This window comes from Saccostrea echinata, unplaced genomic scaffold (assembly GCF_033153115.1).
Source record: "Saccostrea echinata isolate AGI-Se365-2 ecotype Australia unplaced genomic scaffold, CSIRO_AGI_Sech_v1 ptg000001l, whole genome shotgun sequence".
NCBI classification, from domain to species: domain Eukaryota; kingdom Metazoa; phylum Mollusca; class Bivalvia; order Ostreida; family Ostreidae; genus Saccostrea; species Saccostrea echinata.
The window spans coordinates 4,267,501-4,287,400 of NW_026889750.1; the positions used below are offsets into that span (position 1 = coordinate 4,267,501).

General features: G+C 34.7%; 1 protein-coding gene across 1 annotated transcript; it reads left to right on the top strand.

The window, feature by feature from the left end:
- The first annotated feature begins 1,518 nt into the window (after positions 1-1,518).
- Positions 1,519-15,689, top strand: LOC133183667 (kelch-like protein 18). The gene is made up of 11 exons (XM_061318604.1): positions 1,519-1,682; positions 9,143-9,273; positions 9,644-9,784; positions 10,112-10,310; positions 10,699-10,859; positions 11,089-11,225; positions 11,578-11,685; positions 12,700-12,814; positions 14,114-14,218; positions 14,394-14,505; positions 14,848-15,689. Exons 1-11 carry the CDS (start codon positions 1,572-1,574, stop codon positions 15,241-15,243), a joined length of 1,716 nt encoding a protein of 571 aa, XP_061174588.1. The 5' UTR covers positions 1,519-1,571; the 3' UTR covers positions 15,244-15,689.
- Positions 15,690-19,900: the final 4,211 nt, after the last annotated feature.

Genomic DNA, 19,900 nt, shown 5'->3' on the forward strand with positions numbered 1-19,900 from the left:
GGGACCACTGAGTATTGTAAACATCGGTGAGAACATGGATATGCATAAACTTTCAATCTTAAGGTTCATAAACCCTCTACTCACTCAAATGAAATGTTTCTTTAACTCTTGGGATTTTCCAAAAGAAATGTATTTATTAAGTAAAATACAAACAATTATAGCATATCTTGTGGGTCAAAATTGGACAAAAAAGACCCTTCAACTTGTCAGATTTATAAAGAAATAATCGACATTTATGTCATTAAGAGTTATCTCTCTTTCCAGAGTATCAAAGAACCTTAAACTTGCTATAGAGGTTATAGGTTACAAGTTTGTATATTTGAGGGTAAAAGATTATAGGTCAAGGTTAATGTAAGAGGTTCCCAATGTTGTGAGCATGATATGCATGTAGATGTTCTGACTATTTAGTCTCAAACTTGCTACAGATGTGATAGATACATGATGAAGTTAATAGATTTCATTTGTCAGTTTATACCAAATATTTATTTTAAGTGACTGAAATTTTGACTAAATGTAATTCTAAGCCAGGTCACAATATGTAAAGTAACAATTGTCCTTTCACTCCCAAACTTTTTACAGTGGGGTGCAGATGACATAAGAAACAGGATAATACATTTGAAGGTCAAAGATTATGGTTAAAGACACAGGTACTTGGGTCTTGGTTTGTAAATATATATACCTATTGGATATGTAAAAAAAAAAAAAGTACATTTAATATTTCTTTTTTTACATAATTCAATAGGTATAACATATTTATAAACCAAGATCCAAGTACCTGTGGTTAAAGACTGGTAGATGTACATATAAAAAATTGTAAATTCAATTCAAATACTTGTCACTTAACCATTTAGCTTTATACTTTTTGTTGCAGAGATGCATTGAGGCAAGAAAAAGATTGCAGGGTCAAAAGGTGAAAACGGTAATGGGACAATCATTTGATTCTGAAAGGAGGCATTTTTTTAAGTTAGATTATTTATTTTCATGCCAGTCAAGGATAGATGATTAAGGACAGATTATTTATCTTCTTGCCAGAGAGGACAGATTTATTTTAAACTTTTCTGGGACAGCTTATTGATTTCAAAAAACTGCCAACGCACCCCCCCCCCCCCCCCCCCATCAAATGGTCGTCCCCTAATGAAAACAAATAACTGTAGCGCTAGCCTCAATTTACCTCTTATTATTATGCTCAAATACTACAGACAAGTAAACTATTGATTCCAGGCTATAAGGTCAAAGAAAGAACAATAATAATTATTGATAGTTCAGCAAAGCAAAACTCCAGAGGCGTAAATTGGTTTCTTTTATTTAAAAAAAATATTATATAGAGATAGTTTTCACATTACAAAAAAAACTTTTTATGTTATGAACCTTAATTAACTAGTGTCAGTGTTTCTTAAAACATGAAAAGAGTATATATATATATAATTAAAAATCAGCTGCGAATGTAACCCAGTAAACGAACGACCTATCTATATTCGAACGCAACATTTAAAGTCAAAATGTCAACAAAGAGATGGAATATCAGTAAAGGCTAAAGGTGGATTGTTGTCTCCATAGTTCTTTCTGGGAGGATGGCGGAGGACTCTGTAGTTCGTTTTATCAAGGAGGATTTGCCTAAATGTGCATTTCCCATGTTTGAAGATATTCGAAGACAGGGGAAACTCTGTGATGTTACACTGAAGGTGATGCATTTTATCCCGCCATCTTTCAGTTTCACACCCGATAGTATTGTATGTTCAGTGGAAAAATAATTTGTGTAAGCTTTGCAAATTCGGTGAAAGTTTTTTTCCCGTTACTTTAAAGACAACTAGTGGTAAAGTCTGGGGTTAAACTCATTTAACTGGTAACAGTTAAATATGGGCGTACGTTGTAAACGAGTGATTAGCACTGATTAGGTCTATTATATAGTCGATTTCTCTGTTCCGCTGCGTCATTATAGACACAACTTCGTATTAATGTAAACAGTCTAGACGAACTCCAAAAACAGCGTGAACTCCGAAAACGAAGTCTTTGGCTCCATCATGCATTGCGGCAAAATGGCGTCCGATGTAAACAAACGATGAATTGTCGTTCGCTTTCTCTAATTATACGGCTGCATAATGGCTGTATTAAGTGCATTGTTACTTCATTTTATTTTTTGTTGAATGGATAATTGCATTTATTAAATTATTTTGTGGATATTGACTTATTTATTGCTTCAAACTCTTGCATAATAGTGAATTGGATATACGACATCGAATTCAATACTGCCGGTAAGAAATATTTTCTTATTTAATTTATTGTCCCCTTGATTTAAATTTTATGTCGTTCCTACAATAAAGGTGCTTTTATTTGTTTTTGAAGACACCCAGCTTGTATTTAGTTTAATCAGAAAATGCGCATTTTTCACCATGGAGCAGAGATATTAGCAGGTTCATTTTTAGAAGACATGTTGTGCCCTTAATATCTAGAAGAGTGGTTTTTAAAGTTTTCATATTAATAGAAAATAGTTTTAAAAATGTTTTCATAATAATATCTGTTCGTATGTGATAAAAAAAAATTGGTAAATAACAATGGTAAGAACTTACGCGTTCAATTCCGATGTCGTACACAAATAAAAAACCGGAATGCTAATTTATGTGTAAAATTCAGTCAAGTTTTTAACAGTTACAATATATATGTCCTATTTTGCATATATATCTCTTTCATTATGCATATTTACTTCTCAAAACGTATCATTTTCTCTGTTATTGATCTGACTTGTAACGTTAACTTTGAAAGTAAATATCTCCTTTTTTGCAAATAAAATAAAAAATCTGACAAATAAGATCTCTTCCGAAGTCTTTTGTTTAGCATTTCTGAGTACTGGCATAATTGCCATACTTTTCAAAACTTTGCACGGACAGTTTTTGTAGATCCATCATTTTTGCCGAAAAATCGCCATTTTTTGTGTGTGTGCGCATGCGCGGACTCTATTTTCGGAGTCTTTTTCAGTCTCAATTTCTTACTTCCGGAAACGCTGTTTTTGGAGTTCGTCTAGACTGGTAAAACCAGGGGAAACAACATGTATAAAATGATAGCCAAACTTGTAATTTCAACCCCCCCAATTACAACCCCCCCCGACATTTCATACAAAATGTCATTTAAGAAAAGCAGATTTTATCAATGACAGTTTTATTTGAACAGGTAAGAACTGATAATGGGCGCACTTGTTTCAGACATCCGGGCGATGACCCGGTTCACTTTTATCACATGACATACTGACCCGGTTAGTGTCGCTGAAACGAATGAAAATTCAGCCGAAAAATGGCTGCTACTGTTATGGGTGCTGTTTCTGCAATATATAATTTTCTCTGAACGGACGAGGACAACGATTTAGTGGATATATTTGCATTTTAGTATTTTCTAGATCAATCCAATGCACAATCTCTTAATTTGTAGTACAGGGCCTCGTTACAAACAAAACTGAAAAGTAACTTTAAAATTATAAAAAGGAGGTGTTGGTCGTGCAAATATAAACGAACATTTCGTAAAAGTTACTTATGACCTCAGTACTGTATGTTTATTAAAATTGAAACCACTGCAAATGATAAAAAACGAATATTTCATCATCAAGGAAATTTCTACCTCCGTTTTCCGCCATATTGCTTTTCATCTGGCCGCTCGAATTTTTTCGGGCGATCCGGGCTACTTTCTGACCGCCCGGCGGCTTAAAAATATTTGAAACAAGTTACTTGCCCGCTTCCGGAAGTATCTGCCGGCTTGACCCGGCTTATGAAACAAGTGCGCCCAGTGTTTCAGGTCATTAGTTTAGGACATGGGTTATGAAATACAAACACCAAATACTAGTATTATGATATTTTTACAGGCTATTTGGTGACCAATTACACTGATTGATGACCTGCTTTTCAACTCATGTTCCAGGTAGTGTTGAACATGTACATGGGTTAAATTTAAAATTTTTGAAAATTGTTTTTTTTTTTAAACAAATGTTTGTTAATGGCTCAATTTTTCAATTGTTTTTAAAACATAAGGCAAGTTGGAAAAAAAACCCCATTAAAATTAAACAATAAGAGTTCCCCGATATACAGTTTTTAAAATTAATAATAAGTAAACCAAACATTGATATTGGAAATCAGATAAATTTATAATAATTAAAAAAAATACAAGTCATGTAACTATTACTGCAGACTACATACAAAGTAAATAAAAAACAATCAAAATAAATAAGATCTTAGTACTTAAAATTTGACATAAATGTTAACATTACATTTATGATTATTAGGGCTAACAATTTTTAGGGCAAATGAGTTTTAAAGCAATGTACTTCGGATGAACAGACTCAGGCGAACAGGTAGATTGGGCGAACCAACCCGATACCCATTTAAACAGCATATAGTTTTGATTGTGTGAACTAAGAGTACATATATCTCTTTTTCATAATCATACTCATCAAAAAGATGCATATACATTCGTAATCTGTTGCAGTGCACACAGACATTGAGATGGAAATCATTTCCCTTAATTATGTACATATAGAGTACTTGTGCGTCATTGCATCTTAGAGTGAAATAGCTTAGAAAATAAAATGTAACTGTGTGAAAAGATCTGTACATCTCGTCTCTAAAATATTCCAGCATTCATCAAGCAGCATTCTCGAATATTTCTTTGTAAAAGGTCAATTCTTAACAGATCACAAGTTAATAATGAAGGCTAAAGGTCATGTTACTGATGCAAATGAGGTAATAACTGGTTATACAGACAGGAATTGGTTTATTTTTACTTATTGTAAAGTTGTGAGGAGCAAGGTTCATAGAGGGCCAGATTTTGCAAAGTAATGTTTCAAAATAACTACCGGTAAATAAAGGGCAGTTAATTAAATTTGACTGAAAAACATAATTTGGACCCACATTGACTAATCACTTCAGATAAAGCTGACATAATTATACCTAAATAGTCCTTGTTATGACATCATGTTTTTGTGTTATATATATTTTTGTTCCCATTTCATCAGTATTTTTCTTATCATTTTTTTCTTCTTCAGGTAAAAGTCAAAAGAACTTCAATAGTGTTGCATATACATGTACATTCATTTCTATACAACCTCTAATTTTTTCAATATTCGTACTTATAGAAGTGTTATTGACATTAGTTACAAACTATGAGCTAGGCTGGCCTGTATTAAACTATTAGTGAATGTATAATATGTCAGTTTCCTATATAAATTTAAGAACATTGTACATGTAATCAAGTGTAATTATCACAAACACTGTTCTCCAGTAATTGAACTCTTGCTAGGGACTTTCTTCCTGTGGGTATTAAAACCATAATATCTGTATATTAATCATGTTAATATTTGTAATGGGATGGATGAAGGATAACACTTAGTAAATGATTGATCATTGACAAGGCATTTGGTGCATAAGTAGCTAGACTAGCTCTAAAAATGCTAAATACCTACCTCTCTCTGCCAAAATTTTGAGTCTGAAATTTCATTTATGGGTTAAGGATGGAATTTATTATAAGGATGTGTTTCTTTTATTAATCCTGTCAGAGCTTGATAATGTATAAAATCTGATTAAATATCAATCATGGTTCCTTTTGGTTCCTGGTGGAACATAGGGCCTCGGCAACAGTCCTCCATCGAACTCTGTTTTGAGCAGCCTTTTTCAATTGTTCCCAGCTATGTCCACACTGTCTGATTTCCTCTTCACATGACCTTCGCCAAGTTGTCCTGGGACGCCCAACTCGCCGTTTGCCTTGGGGGTTCCACTCGAGTGCTTGGCGTGTAATGTCTCCCGATGGTTTTCGGAGGGTATGTCCAATCCACCGCCACTTTCTACGGGCTATTTGTTTAGTGATTGGGTCTTGGTTTGTTGTTTCCCACAGGTTCTTGTTGTTGATATTTTCTGGCCATCTGATGTTTAGTATGTGGCGCAGACATCTGTTTGCGAAGGTTTGTAGTTTGTTGGAGGTGGTGTTGGTGACTCTCCATGTTTCAGACCCGTAGAGGAGCACAGACTTGACATTGGTGTTATAGATGCGGAGTTTTATGGGTGTGGACAGTGCTGTTGATTTCCACACAGGCTTGAGGGTGATGAAGACGTGTCTCGCTTTATTAATTCTTGCTTTTATGTCTTCATCTGTTCCACCAGTGATTGTGACGATGCTGCCTAAGTATGTAAAGGAGTCTACATCTTTCAGTTTGTGCTCTCCAAGCGTAATTGGTGTTTGCTGTTTGTTTTGGAGCCGCATTACCTCTGTCTTGTCAATGTTCACCTGTAGACCTGTCTTTGCTGCTTCCTTTGCAAGCCTATTTGTCTTGAGCTGCATATGCTCATACTTCTGGGACATAAGGCATAGATCGTCTGCAAAGTCGAGGTCTTCCAAACACTGAGTGAAAGTCCACTGGACTCCTGTCTTGCTATCTCTAGTTGTTTCCCGCATGATCCAGTCTACTACCACTAGAAAAATCATTGGTGACAGTAGACAGCCTTGTCTAACCCCTGTCTGCACCTCAAACGCTTCTGTAAGCTTTCCATTGTGGATGACTTGGCATGTAGCCTCGTCATACAATTGTTGTATGAGGTTGATAAAGGTAGGAGGCGTTCCATAATGCTGTAGTAGTTTCCAGATGACTTTTCTATCAACACTATCAAAGGCCTTTTCAAAGTCGATGAAGTTCAGATACAGTGTTGACTGCCACTCCAGTGACTGTTCGATTATTATACGTAGAGTGGCGATCTGGTCTGTACAGGACTTGTCCTTTCTAAAGCCTGCCTGTTCTGGACGAAGTCGTTCTTCTATAGCATCTTTGAGTCTTTCCAGTATTATTCTTGTCAGGATCTTGCTTGGGACAGAGAGGAGCATGATGCCGCGCCAGTTCTTGCATTGTCCCAGGTCTCCTTTCTTGGGTAGCTTCACTAAATGTCCTTTTTTCCAATCAGCTGGTACCTTCCCCTCTGACCAGATCTTCTGCAGGAGAGGTAGTAACATATCTGCTGAAGTCTTTATGTCTGCCTTAAGGGCTTCTGGAGGAATTCCATCAGGCCCAGCTGCTTTCCCACTCTTTAGTTTCTTCAGAGCCTTGATGGTCTCAGCCCTTGTGGGAGGGGCGGTGATCACTGCTAGTTCAGAGTCTGCTGGTGGTATGTTTGGTGTTGTTTCTGGTGTTGGGCGATTTAGGAGTTCTCTGAAGTGTTCTGCCCAGCGCTTTCTCTGGTCTTCTTCCTTTGTTATAGCGTTGCCTTGCTTGTCTTTTACTGGCTTGGTCTGTGGTGGTCTCTTCCCAGCCAGGGTTCTTGTGATTTTGTACATGGAACTGAAGTCTCTTTTCTCTGCTGCTTCCTCAGCTTCTGTAGCTAGCTTATTATAGAAGTGTCTTTTATCTTTCCTTGCACTTTTCTTTACTTCATTGTTTAGGATAGTGTGTCTGTCTTTTAATTCTTGTTTCTTTTGTTCCTCCTCACAGCTCATAATCTGCTGTTTGAGAAGTTTTCTTTCTTCAACCAGTTTCCATGTGTCTCCTGAAAGCCATTCCTTGTCTTGCTTTTCTCTTTTCCCTAGGATCTCTTCGCATGTGTCTTTCCAGTTGTCTTTGATGGAGTTCCAGTGTTCTTCTAGTGGTGTTACTTGACAGACGTTGTTAAGGACCTCAAATCTGTTTTTCAGTGTGATGCTAAAGGTGTCTCTTGTGCCTTTTTCCTGAAGTCTCTGGGTGTTAAACTTGATGTGTGGTCTGTCACAGTTGTCCTTGAAGGCTTTCAACTTGACTTTAATAGTGCCTTGTACTAGGTGGTGGTCTGAAGCTACATCAGCCCCTCTTCTTGATCTTGTATCAAGGAGGCTGTGTCTCCACTTCCTTGAGATAGTAATAAAGTCTATCTGGTTCTTGGTTTTTCCATCAGGGGAGATCCAAGTCTCTTTGTGGATGTTTTTGTGCTGGTATACACTTCCTCCTATCACAAGGTCATTGAATGCACAGAAATCTGTGAACAGCTCTCCATTCTCATTCATGTTTCCAAGTGCCTGGGTACCCATGATGAGTTCTTTCCCATAATTGTCTGAACCTATCTTGGCATTCATGTCACCCATCAAGATTTTCATGTCTCGCCTTGGTGCCTTGTCCACTGCTGCCTGCAGTTTTGTGTAAAAATCTTCTTTTGTTTCTTCATCTGCAGTGTTTGTTGGTGAGTAACATTGGATTACAGTTACTTCTCTTCCTTTGGAGTGGAATCTTGCTGTCATAATCCTTGATGAGATTGGTTCCCATTCAATCAGTGCCTTGGCAGTAGCTGGTGACATCATGATGGCAACTCCTTCAGTGTGTTCATGGTTTTCATCTGCATGTCCAGAGTATATGATCTTCTCTCCACTAGTCAATGAAGACATGCCAGTTCCATTCCATCTGCTCTCACATATTCCAAGTAGTTGGATGTTGTATCTCCTCATCTCTCTGGCTACCTGGGCTGCCTTCCCTGTTTCAAACATGGTTCGCACATTCCAGGTTCCTATTCTTGTTGCTGCTTTCATTGTCAGGAGAACTTTCGGCTGACTGGTTTCCATACGGCTTTCACCAGTCTGCGTCTTACGACCTCTAGGTGAGGCTTCTCCCTGAGTCAAGCGTTGGATTTCTTCTTCTTCTGTTGCTCTGGTTTCTGTAGCGTTGAGAGTTTTTACATGATAGGGCTGCTAACCCTATGTAAAACCCCCTGGACCCGGAGGACCGGTGGTTTTCTGTTGGGGTTTTCCTTCCCCTAGTCACAGGTTCCAGTTATTTAAAGGCGCTGGAGACTCGCCTTTTGCCACTGTCACTCAGCTACTGAAGGCATTTCCAGGGTCACCACGAGGAGGTGTGACATGTGACTAGCTGGCAGAACCTATTTGAGACGGTAGGCATTAACTCGAGGTTTTGGTAGTGTAACTTAGTGACATCAGTTGCACCCCTCGAGACCTTTACCAGCCTTTGACCCCGATTAAATATGGAAACACATTTTAAATGAAGTCATGTCATCACCCAAAGACATAAAATAATTTTAATTTGGGACATCACAAGTTGTTACATACAGTGGGTGAAATAAGCCAATTTTGGTCATTTCTAGAGGTGTCCTTAAGCTCTGTAATTTACTGTATTTTACATATACAGGTGATTTATTTTGAGTAGGTTGGAGACAGGAAGTTCACAGCACATCGGATTGTCTTGGCTGCGAGTATCCCATATTTCCATGCCATGTTTACACATGACATGGTAGAATCAAAACAGAATGAAATTACAATGCAAGGCATCGATCCCAGGTATAGATTCATAAAAAGTACTAAAATATAATGTGAAACATTTTAAGATGTGTATTTCCATAATAGGTGATTTCAGCACCAAATGCACACAATTTCACATGCAGTTTCACACTTTGTACAAGAAAAAAAAAGTTCAAATAATGTAAAGCATGACAGTGATTATTTTGATTAATTATTATTATTTTATACAATTATTTTATTTTATTTTATTATTTTTTTTTTCTTGTCAAATGAAAATTTAAAAGTTTGCCTCATGTATTTTATGTTTATCTGAGAATAAGGTCTGTCTTTATAATAAATTCAGCATGACTTAGATTTATTAATTTCTGAAAACTTAATGCACCAAAGAGACTCCACTTTTCTCTTTTAGTGCTCTTGAGGCTTTGGTGAATTTCGCTTACAATGGCAGTGTAGAGATTGACTCAAACAATGTCCAGTCTCTGTTAGTCGGGGCCAGTTTCCTCCATTTACAGTCAGTCAAAGAGGCTTGTTGTGATTTCCTGAAAAAGAGGTAACCGGCTCTCTAATTACTCATGTGTACCGGTAATGTATCCAGTGTTCTCATCAATCTGTCTATGAATCAAGTTTTTTGACATTGAGTGCAAGCCAATTTTAACATCACAGTTCATTGAAAATTAACATCAGTTCACACGACATTGTTGTAGATACATTTAAACATCTGGAAAGTTATTTAGAATAACATTAATTTGTTTGTTGTATGGAATCTCTTTGTCAGATCTAAGTATTTAAAATATTCTACAAAACAATTCACATTGACAACTTATAATTGACCTTTTTCTTTCATGTTAATATTTCCACATAAATATTCATCTTTCAGTTTACATCCAACAAATGTTTTGGGGATCCGCTCTTTTGGGGACCAGTTTATGTGTCAGTCGTTGGTGGAGTACACAAATAAGTATATACAGAAACATTTCAAGGAGGTCATGGCTATGGAAGAGTTCCTGAATCTCAACAAAGGAGAGGTTATGGAGATTATATCTCGAGACGAACTCAATGTTCACTCTGAGGAACAGGTTTGTGTAGTATGAGACTGGGTTGAGTACATTATACATGTAAGTACACCTGTACTTAAGTATTTTAGCAGTATGATATCATCTTGAGGGGACACAGAGTTTTGTACCCTAATTGTTGTTTCTTAAACTTGCAATTAAAGAACAGTATCTTGGTCAGACCTTCATTAATCTCTAGCAAGAAAATCCTTCTTGATACATACATGTATATCCTACTATTAATGCTATTGCTCTAATAATTAACCAAACTGTTATTCTCTTATTTATTATCTTTGGCAGAATTTTTGGAATTTTCTAGGAATTAATAGTTATAGAAAATACATGTGTAGTAGATATACATTTGACCAGATGGCAGATTTCACCTTTTTTAAACTGTTATTTTATTTTCAAGGTTTTTGAAGCTTTTCTGTCTTGGATTAAAAAAGATGAAGAGAAGAGGCGATCAGCCATGCCAGAGTTAATGGTGAAAGTGAGGCTGCCTCTACTGACCCCGCAGTATTTATCTGATCGAGTGGCAACTGAAGATTTGGTCAAAAATTGTCTGAAATGCAGGTAAAATAGCAATTCATGCATCTGCTGTATATTAATGATATTTGATTTAAATCTGTATTTAAGATGCATGGACCATTAGTGATATATTTTTATATATCAATGCTAAAGAAAATTTTATGTCAAAATTTAGACAATTTTTTTTTTACCAAAAATGAGCAAAATGTGAGAGAAAATATTATGTTAGTAAAATTTGTTTTTAAAAGTTGCAGTATTTTTTTTTTTTTTACAGGGATTTGTTAGATGAAGCAAAGGACTATCACCTGATGCCAGAGAGGCGGTCCCTGATGCAGACCTTTAAGACACGTCCACGATGCTGTACAGATGTACCGGGGTTAATCTACGCAGTAGGTGGACTGACATCCTCAGGTGGGTATACACAAATACAGGGATATCAAATTCTGCAAAAAATGCGATCAGGAATCCATCAGGTATGCTGTAGTTGTGAGTGTATACTCCTCCTCAGCTGGAATTTTTGATTTCAGGATGAAATATGTTATCCGTTTGTTAGGACAGCAAGGAAGTACATGTACTTTTTTTTTTAATATAAGTGAAAAGTGTCACAATATAAATGCTCTAGTTTTTGCTTAAATTCACATCTGAAACCTTAACCCATTATAAAGAATTATGAGTTTCATAAACAGTGTGGGAAATACTATGCAAGTGTTTATCAGATCGACAATCTAATACATGTATTAACTGTTAAGGTTTTAATTAACAGGTGATTCAATGAGTACTGTGGAATGTTACGACCCAATCACAAACATATGGAACTCTGCGGAGGATATGAAGACCGTGAGGAGTAGGGTGGGCGTGGCTGTGCTAAATGGTAAACAAATTGGCCCATATCCATCACACTTAAAAATTTAAGGACAACTCCAGTTTTTCCCTAGGTAGAAATTTAATCATATTTAGGGCCCCAGCAGCAAAATTGAGGTCCCCTTTAAGGTTGTATTGATTTACAAGTATACCACAATACACAAAATACATGTAATAGTATCATATTGCGGTACAAAAAATATACCCGTCCTTACATTATTATTGTGCAGTCATTTTTTTTTATATAGAAAGTACATTTCTGCAGAGATGAGCAATAGTTCAAAGAGAACACAATAAGATTGTGAAGTCATTTAGTCGAAGATCAAAATAAGATTTATTTTTTTCCTTTGAATTCTTTTAATATATTTTAATGAATCAAACTTCATATCTACAAATCTGAAGGAGGTGGGTAGGTTTTGAGGCCACTAGTTCAGAGGTCAATGCCAAATATGCATGATTGTTGATATAAGAACTCTATGGCACAATTTTTCAACTGATAAGTAGATGGAGATCGTTACTGTGTGTTGTGACATTATGATAAATTGAAGTTGGTCATAAAAAGTATTATAAAAGAAAATGTATAAAATATATGCTCTCAAAATTTTAAGCACAGGAATATGAAAATCTCACTTTTTTGTATAAATCTATCATATTTTGTGGAATTCAATAAAGGGAATAACATAGGAATAATACCGTATGGTAGAATTTTGTGTTTCTTACATATAATGCACAATATAGTATTACTCATTACATATTTGAGGAAAAAGTCTATTGCAGTATTTTTATAATTTGTTTTAAAGTGTGAAAAAAAAAGCATTTCCCTATTCAATCCTATAGTAAATGTATTTTGAAGAAATACTTTGAAGAAATACCCTGGGTAAATACACATTACTTATAGAATTCAGAGACATTTTTGTGAACATTTTCAATAAGTCATCTCCTGATTTTCAGAACCTGAGGATTGGACTACCTTCATATTATATGATTTTCTTTCATAAAGGAAAATGTTTTAATGATATAATAGGTAGACTATATGCTATTGGTGGATTTGATGGAGAAGAAAGGTTGAGCACAGTGGAAGTGTTTCACCAGGGCAACAAAAAGTGGAAAAAAGTGGCGTCAATGAACTGTAAGAGGAGGTAAGGGTGTCTGAAGATTAGAAAGTAGTACAGTGAAATCTGTCTAATCTGACCTGCACTGAAATTCACATTTTATGTCTGAATAGGGTGTTCGTTTTAATGGTGTAAAGAACGTGGAAAATACTTAAGTGGAAAAGAAATAAAAAGTTGTAATTCACTGTGAAATGGATTGCACAGGTATCAGATTAGATGGGTTTAACTATTTCACAAAATGTCTGCCATTTTTAGCTCACCTGAGCCGAAGGCTCAAGTGAGCTTTTCTGATCACATTTTGTCCGTCGTCCGTCCGTCCGTCTGTCCGTCTGTCTGTAAACTTTTCACATTTTTGACTTCTTCTCAAGAACCACTGGGCCAATTTTGATCAAACTTGGTACAAAGCATCCTTGGGTAAAGGGGAATTTAAATTGTTAAAATGAAGGGCCAAGTCCCCTCACAAGGGGAGATAATCAAGAGAAGACAAAAATAGGGTGGGGTCATTAAAAAATCTTCTTCTCAAGAACCACAGGGCCAGTAAAGCTGAAACTTATGTGGAAGCATCCTGGGATAGTGTAGATTCTAAATTGTAAAAATCATGACCCCCGGGGGTAGGGCGGGGCCACAATAGGGAATCCAAGTTTTACATTGAAATATATAGGAAAAATCTTTAAAAATCTTCTTCTCAAGAACCACTGGGCCAGAAAAGCTGAAACTTATGTGGGAGCATCCTGGGGTAGTGTAGATTCTAAATTATAAAAATCATGACCCCCGGGGGTAGGGCGGGGCCACAATAGGGAATCCAAGTTTTACATTGAAATATATAGGAAAAATCTTTAAAAATCTTCTTCTCAAGAACCACTGGACCAGAAAAGCTGAAACTTATGTGGAAGCATCCTGGGGTAGTGTAGATTCTAAATTGTTCAAATCATGACCCCCGGGGGTTAGGCGGGGCCACAATAGGGAATCCAAGTTTTACATTGAAATATATAGGAAAAATCTTTAAAAATCTTCTTCTCAAGAACCACTGGACCAGAAAAGCTGAAACTTATGTGGAAGCATCCTGGGGTAGTGTAGATTCTAAATTGTTCAAATCATGACCCCCGGGGGTAGGGCGGGGCCACAATAGGTATTACAAGGGGGGAGTCTGGTAATGAACAGCATGGCCAAAGTTACTCAGGTGAGCGATGTGGCCCATGGGCCTCTTGTTTTTTTGAGTCTGTTTCTTGCAAAATTCATTTTCAGTTAATAAACAATTGAATGCTTTATATTCTTATATCTACATATTCTTGTGAAAAACAGTCGGTTTGATAATTGTTTTAACAGTGCCTTAGGAGCAGTAGCTTTGAACAGGAAGCTGTATGTGTGCGGGGGATATGATGGTGTCTCCTCTCTGAAGACAGTGGAAGTTTATGATCCAGAGAAAGATTTGTGAGTAAAGTTATCGAGAAAACCCTCCCAAATATAATTAGAAAATTGTACTGTTATAAATACCTATAAGAGGAGTTTCTTGAATTTATTGTATTAAGTATTCCTTCTTCTTCTTGTATTTCACCTGATGTAAGGAATTTGTTGTTACATGTATTTATAAATTTACTCTTGGTAGATGGACCCTTCTGTCCAATATGTTGAAGCACAGGAGTGCTGCTGGGGTGGCATTCCTAGACGGAGAGATATATGCTTGTGGAGGGCATGATGGTCTCTCTATATTTGATTCGGTAAGTATGTGTTTTATCTTTTAAGTTTGGGATGTTGCCAACATCCAATTTCAATGCATGTACACTCTTTTTATTCTTAGAAATAAAAAGTCAAATACCCTTGGTAGTCCAAATGTGATAAAAATAATTAATGTGCATGTAATACATAATTTTGTTTACAATTAATTGCTTTTTCAAGCATAAAATCTGTGCTGATGCATATACATGTATTATACATAATTTGAATACAATGTTTAACATTTACAAGTATAAGAATTCTTGTCAAAATGTTCATATGTTCAGTTTGATGTATGGTTAAATGTACTGTGAATTTTAATATTATATTTTTGCTTGTTTTCACAGGTAGAAAAATATAATACAGCCACAAACACCTGGAGTTATGTCACACCAATGTTAACAAAACGCTGTCGATTAGGAGTTGTCTCCCTTAACGGGAAGTTGTATGCAGCAGGTGGGTATGATGGTTCGGTATTCCTAAATACAGTTGAGTGCTATGACCCAGTCAAAGACTGTTGGACCTACATCACCTCCATGAGGGTTAGGAGGAGCCGGGTAGCCTTGGTGGCCACTTACGGAAAACTTTATGCCATTGGGGGGTATGATGGACTGGCCAATCTGAATTCCGTAGAAATGTATGACCCAGAAAAGGACACCTGGAAGTTTGTGCAAAGTATGTGCGCACATGAGGGAGGGGTTGGTGTAGGAGTTGTACCGGTGGAAGTTGATCTTGATTCATGATTGATGTAATATGTGCCATGTTGTTTGTACAGTTCATATTCTGAGATTAGTTGATGCATTTGTTTAAGCTTACTATGTTAAAACTGAAAGTTTTGTTTATTATGACCTGTATATTAGATGTAAATAAAAGTTAAAAATTGTGGTACAAATTTATTAAACATTAAATGGTTTAAAATGGAATTAGGTAGTTGATCTTTTTCTCTGTTTTTGAGTGTGTGTTGCAGCTAAAACAGTGAACAGCAAACTAAAAAAAAAAATTCTCCTACATGTACATAAAATTTTGTATATGAGCGTATGTTTATTGTTCAAATTATGCATTTAATATTTGAAAGCATTTTTCTTGCTTATTTACAACATGTAAATTTTAAACATTCTCACTGTAAGACATAAAAACTGGTAAGAGATATACAGCTGTATATGGTTACTTTTAAAAGATCTTTAATTGATTTCATTAGCATGTAATTTTCTGTTATTTATTGATTATTATACTAAGTTGTAATTGGATCTCGTTTACTTCTACAAAATGTTTATTGTCAAAGTGTGTTCTAATATGTATAATTATAGCAAGATTAGTTATTTTTTATTTTTGTCTTCAAAATACAGTGTATGTAAACATCTTTTAAATTACCTGGTTTTGTCAGTGCTTGGTTGAATGTTGTTTGTCATATGTTGTCTTTTGAAAGTGATTCAGAAAGATAACTCAACAAAATAACTGTTGAATGGATGTGTTATCTGCACAATTAAGGAACATTGTCAAATTTTATAGTTGAATAATGGGGAATTACATGCATGAATAAGTGATATTAATTTAATAGATTGTGTTGGATATGTGTATTATGTATTTTAAAAATACATGTTTCTATATATGATGGTCATAGACTTTACATGTGTTTGAACAAAACATTTATATATATATATATATATATATATATATATATATATATATATATATATATATATATATATATATATAGAAATACATATATATATATATATATATATATATATATATATATATATATATATATATATATATATATATATATATAAACTGAAATTAGACCAGTTGAACTTTGGTATCTTGAACACCGATATCTCGAATACCATGAATATATCAAAGTGATTTGGAAGTCCCAACCACATCCTCTTTTAAGTATTTTACCATTGATATCTCGAATTCTCGGATATCTTGAGTTTTTTCTCGGTCCCATCTAATTCGAGATAACAAGATTTGACTTTGTCTAATTACTGATTGCACAGAAAGCAGTGCCCAGAAAAAAATTCAGTGGAGATTTTCATTGTTATTTTAATCATCGGCTGTATTCTTTATAGATCATTGTAATATTATATCGAGCATTCTGTCCAAGGCAGTGCAATATGATTGTTGAATCCTCTCCAGTTTATTCAATAAAATTGGTATATCTGTTAATTTTTAGTTATACCTAGTAATTCATTCTGTATTATGGAAATGTTTGCTCAGCAATGCCAATACTTGTATTGGCCTATTGGATAGCATAAAAAATACTTTGTGATAATATCTCTCCTGTAACTATTATTAAATGGTGTTTTTTCTCCGGCTTTCACGAAAGTGAGGGGACATTAAATTTCATTCATCTGTCTGTCTGTCGCAAAAACTTTAACTTTGTCATAACTTTTGAATGAAAAAAGGTAGGCTTTCATATTTCAAATATACATTACCTCTGACAAGACCTTTCCAAATACACTATGATTTTGACCCTTTGACCTTGAAGAAAAGATAGGTTTTCATATTTCACATATACATTACCTGTGACAAGACCTTTCCAAATACACTATGATTTTGACCCCTTGAACTTGAAGTTTGACGAACTTTTCAAAAATAACATTACTTTAACCGTGGTGTTAACTTTCGAATGACCGTTACGATAGCTCCGTCGGTAGAGCGCTTGCTCCGTGATCAGAAGGTCGGTGGTTCGAATCATGGCCGAGACTGACCTAAGTCGATAAAAAATAGGTAGCAACTGTTCCTTCACCGAGCGCTCAGCACTTTGAAGTGAAAGTTATGGGTCTTTCGGATGAGACCTAAAAAAAAAACCAAGGCGCCGTTTCACGATAGGTTTTGGCACGATAAAGAACCCTCACTGCTCAATAGTCCTGAGTGCTGAGTAAAAATCTAAATTTGAAGCTCTTCGCCAGTATATGGTGATGTCTCTATTATAGGAGTGAAAATTCTCCAACGGGACATAAAACAACATTCAATCAACCAATCAATTAAATTTTGAATGAGAAGAGAAAGAAAGAATCGCCGAAAGAGACCAGGCTTTTATATTTCACATGTACATTACATTGACAAGACTTTCCAAATATACTATGATTTCTGACCCCATGACCTTGAAATTTGACCTACTTTTCAAAAATTTTAATATTGGTTATCAATTTTGAAGGAGAGTTGATAGGGCATTCATTTGAGATATGCATTACCTATGACATTTTTTAGACCATTCTATGATTTCTGACTCCCGTGACTTTGACCTTAAAGTTTGACATATTTTCAAATAGTTAAACATTTATGATAACTTTTGAATGAAAAAGTAAGGCGTTAATAATTGCATGACGAGTACATTACTTGTTTGAAGAAGTTTTCATATGCTATTATAGGTGGACATGACTTTGATCTTGGAGAAGTGTGACCTAATGTTCAAAAATTTTATCATTGTTGCTAACTTTCGAAGGAGAGAAGATAGGACATTTATATTTGACATGTGCATTACCTGTTTCAAGACGTTTCTCTGTGTACTGTGATTTTTGTCCTCGTGACCTTGACCTTAAAGTTTAATCTACAGTCTTTTTCAATTTTTTTTTTTAAATTAACTTTTGAATGAGAGAAGATGGCAATTTATTTTTTAGTAAAAATAGATGAAGTTCATTGATAATCATAAAATAATTTTGTTGCACTCCTGATTGCAGTAAAATTAAATATATAGAACATAAAAAAATCTTAAAGAGCTGGCAACATCAAGTGGTAACTTGGTAAATTGGGCAATAATTATAGTCCAATACTTAATTCATGGTTAAAACACATAAAAGTATTTAAACTTGACTTTATATCTTGAATTATTCTCTTTTTATGCCAAAAAACTAGTTTAAAATATTTTAAAGTATAAATGTATTTTTCTTCATGGAGCCAAACACTGTAAGCAATTGAGATCAACCAGAAAAATTCTACTCGTCGATTTTTCTTTATATTTATTCATATCTGTCTTATCTGCTCAGCAACAATTCGAACATTTTTGTTGCACTCCTGACCAAGAGCATGCGAGTTACAAATTACATCAGAACGTGTTCTGTTGCTTCAGTGAAGTTGAAATGGAATTACTTGAATTTTATATGAACTTTTCAGTGTGTCTTTTTTATATTCGTAAAAAATTCAAAGAAAAGATAAAAACACGTCTGGGTTGACAAAATTAATAAAAAAGACATTTTTTCATAATAAAACTATCAATAATTTATTACTAAATGATGTAAATAGGTCATTATTGATTAAAAATATTCATTAGTATGAATAGAAATCTTTTCATCATATAACTTGGATCTTGAAAAAAAAATGTGCTGCACTCCTGACCATTGAAATATAGATCTAAAATACACAGACTCTGTCATTGATAGATCTCTTTGGTAAAAATGTTCTTTGAGTCTTATTTTCCAAAATAGAAATCAGAGAATCATATATTGATAAAAGTTTTTCCATGCTGGGAATTTCTTGAACATAAACATCAAATATTGCACTCCTGACATAATTGGGTATGCACAGATACTTGACTCTTATAATGCTGCTTGTGATTTGTATAACATTTTAAAGTTTTAATTGGTATATCAGTTATTGTTGTACACTTTGAAAATTCTTTTTTGTCTTAATTTTCATAGAGATTTTTAAAATCAATGTTTGTTGTTGTTGTTGTTGTTTTTTGTTTTTTTTTTGGCAACACTACATTTTTTTATGTTGCACTCCTGACATGGTATAACATTTTTTCAGCATCAGCCATTACCACAACTTGGTCAAATAAAAGTTGCTACAGTTTACATTTAAAGCTCAATACTTTGAGGATAATCAAGTAATTCTTTATTTCCAACATTAACTATTTTTTATTTATTTCACAGATCTTCACCAAAAAAAAAAATGAATTTTCAAAATGTCATAAAAATGTTTTGCACTCCTGACATTTTTAGCATCATTTTTGGGCATAACTTTTTTTGTGACTTAAGATATCAATGAGATGTTTGGCAGGTATTTAGACAATATCAAAAAACATATGCTTAGACGTAGAAATTCATTCACATTGCTTTTATTTTTAAGTTGATAAATATATGTCTGTTAATTTTTTTTTAATTTCACCCATTTGCTTGTTCTTATGCAAACTTTTCACGTTTTTGATTTCTTCTCCAGTACTAGGGGGCCAATTTCTTGTCACTAAGCATCATTAGATGATGAATGTTCTATGCTCACTTCCAAGCATAGATTATCAAGAAAAGGCAAATGAATTGGAAGAAATCCTGTTGTTAAAGATTTTTAACCCCAGTCCCTGGGGCTAATATCTGAGTTACATGGGGATGCTAAAATATGTGAATCTTATGTTCTTAAGAAGTTTTAAAAATTGTCAAAATATTCTTATTTAGAACT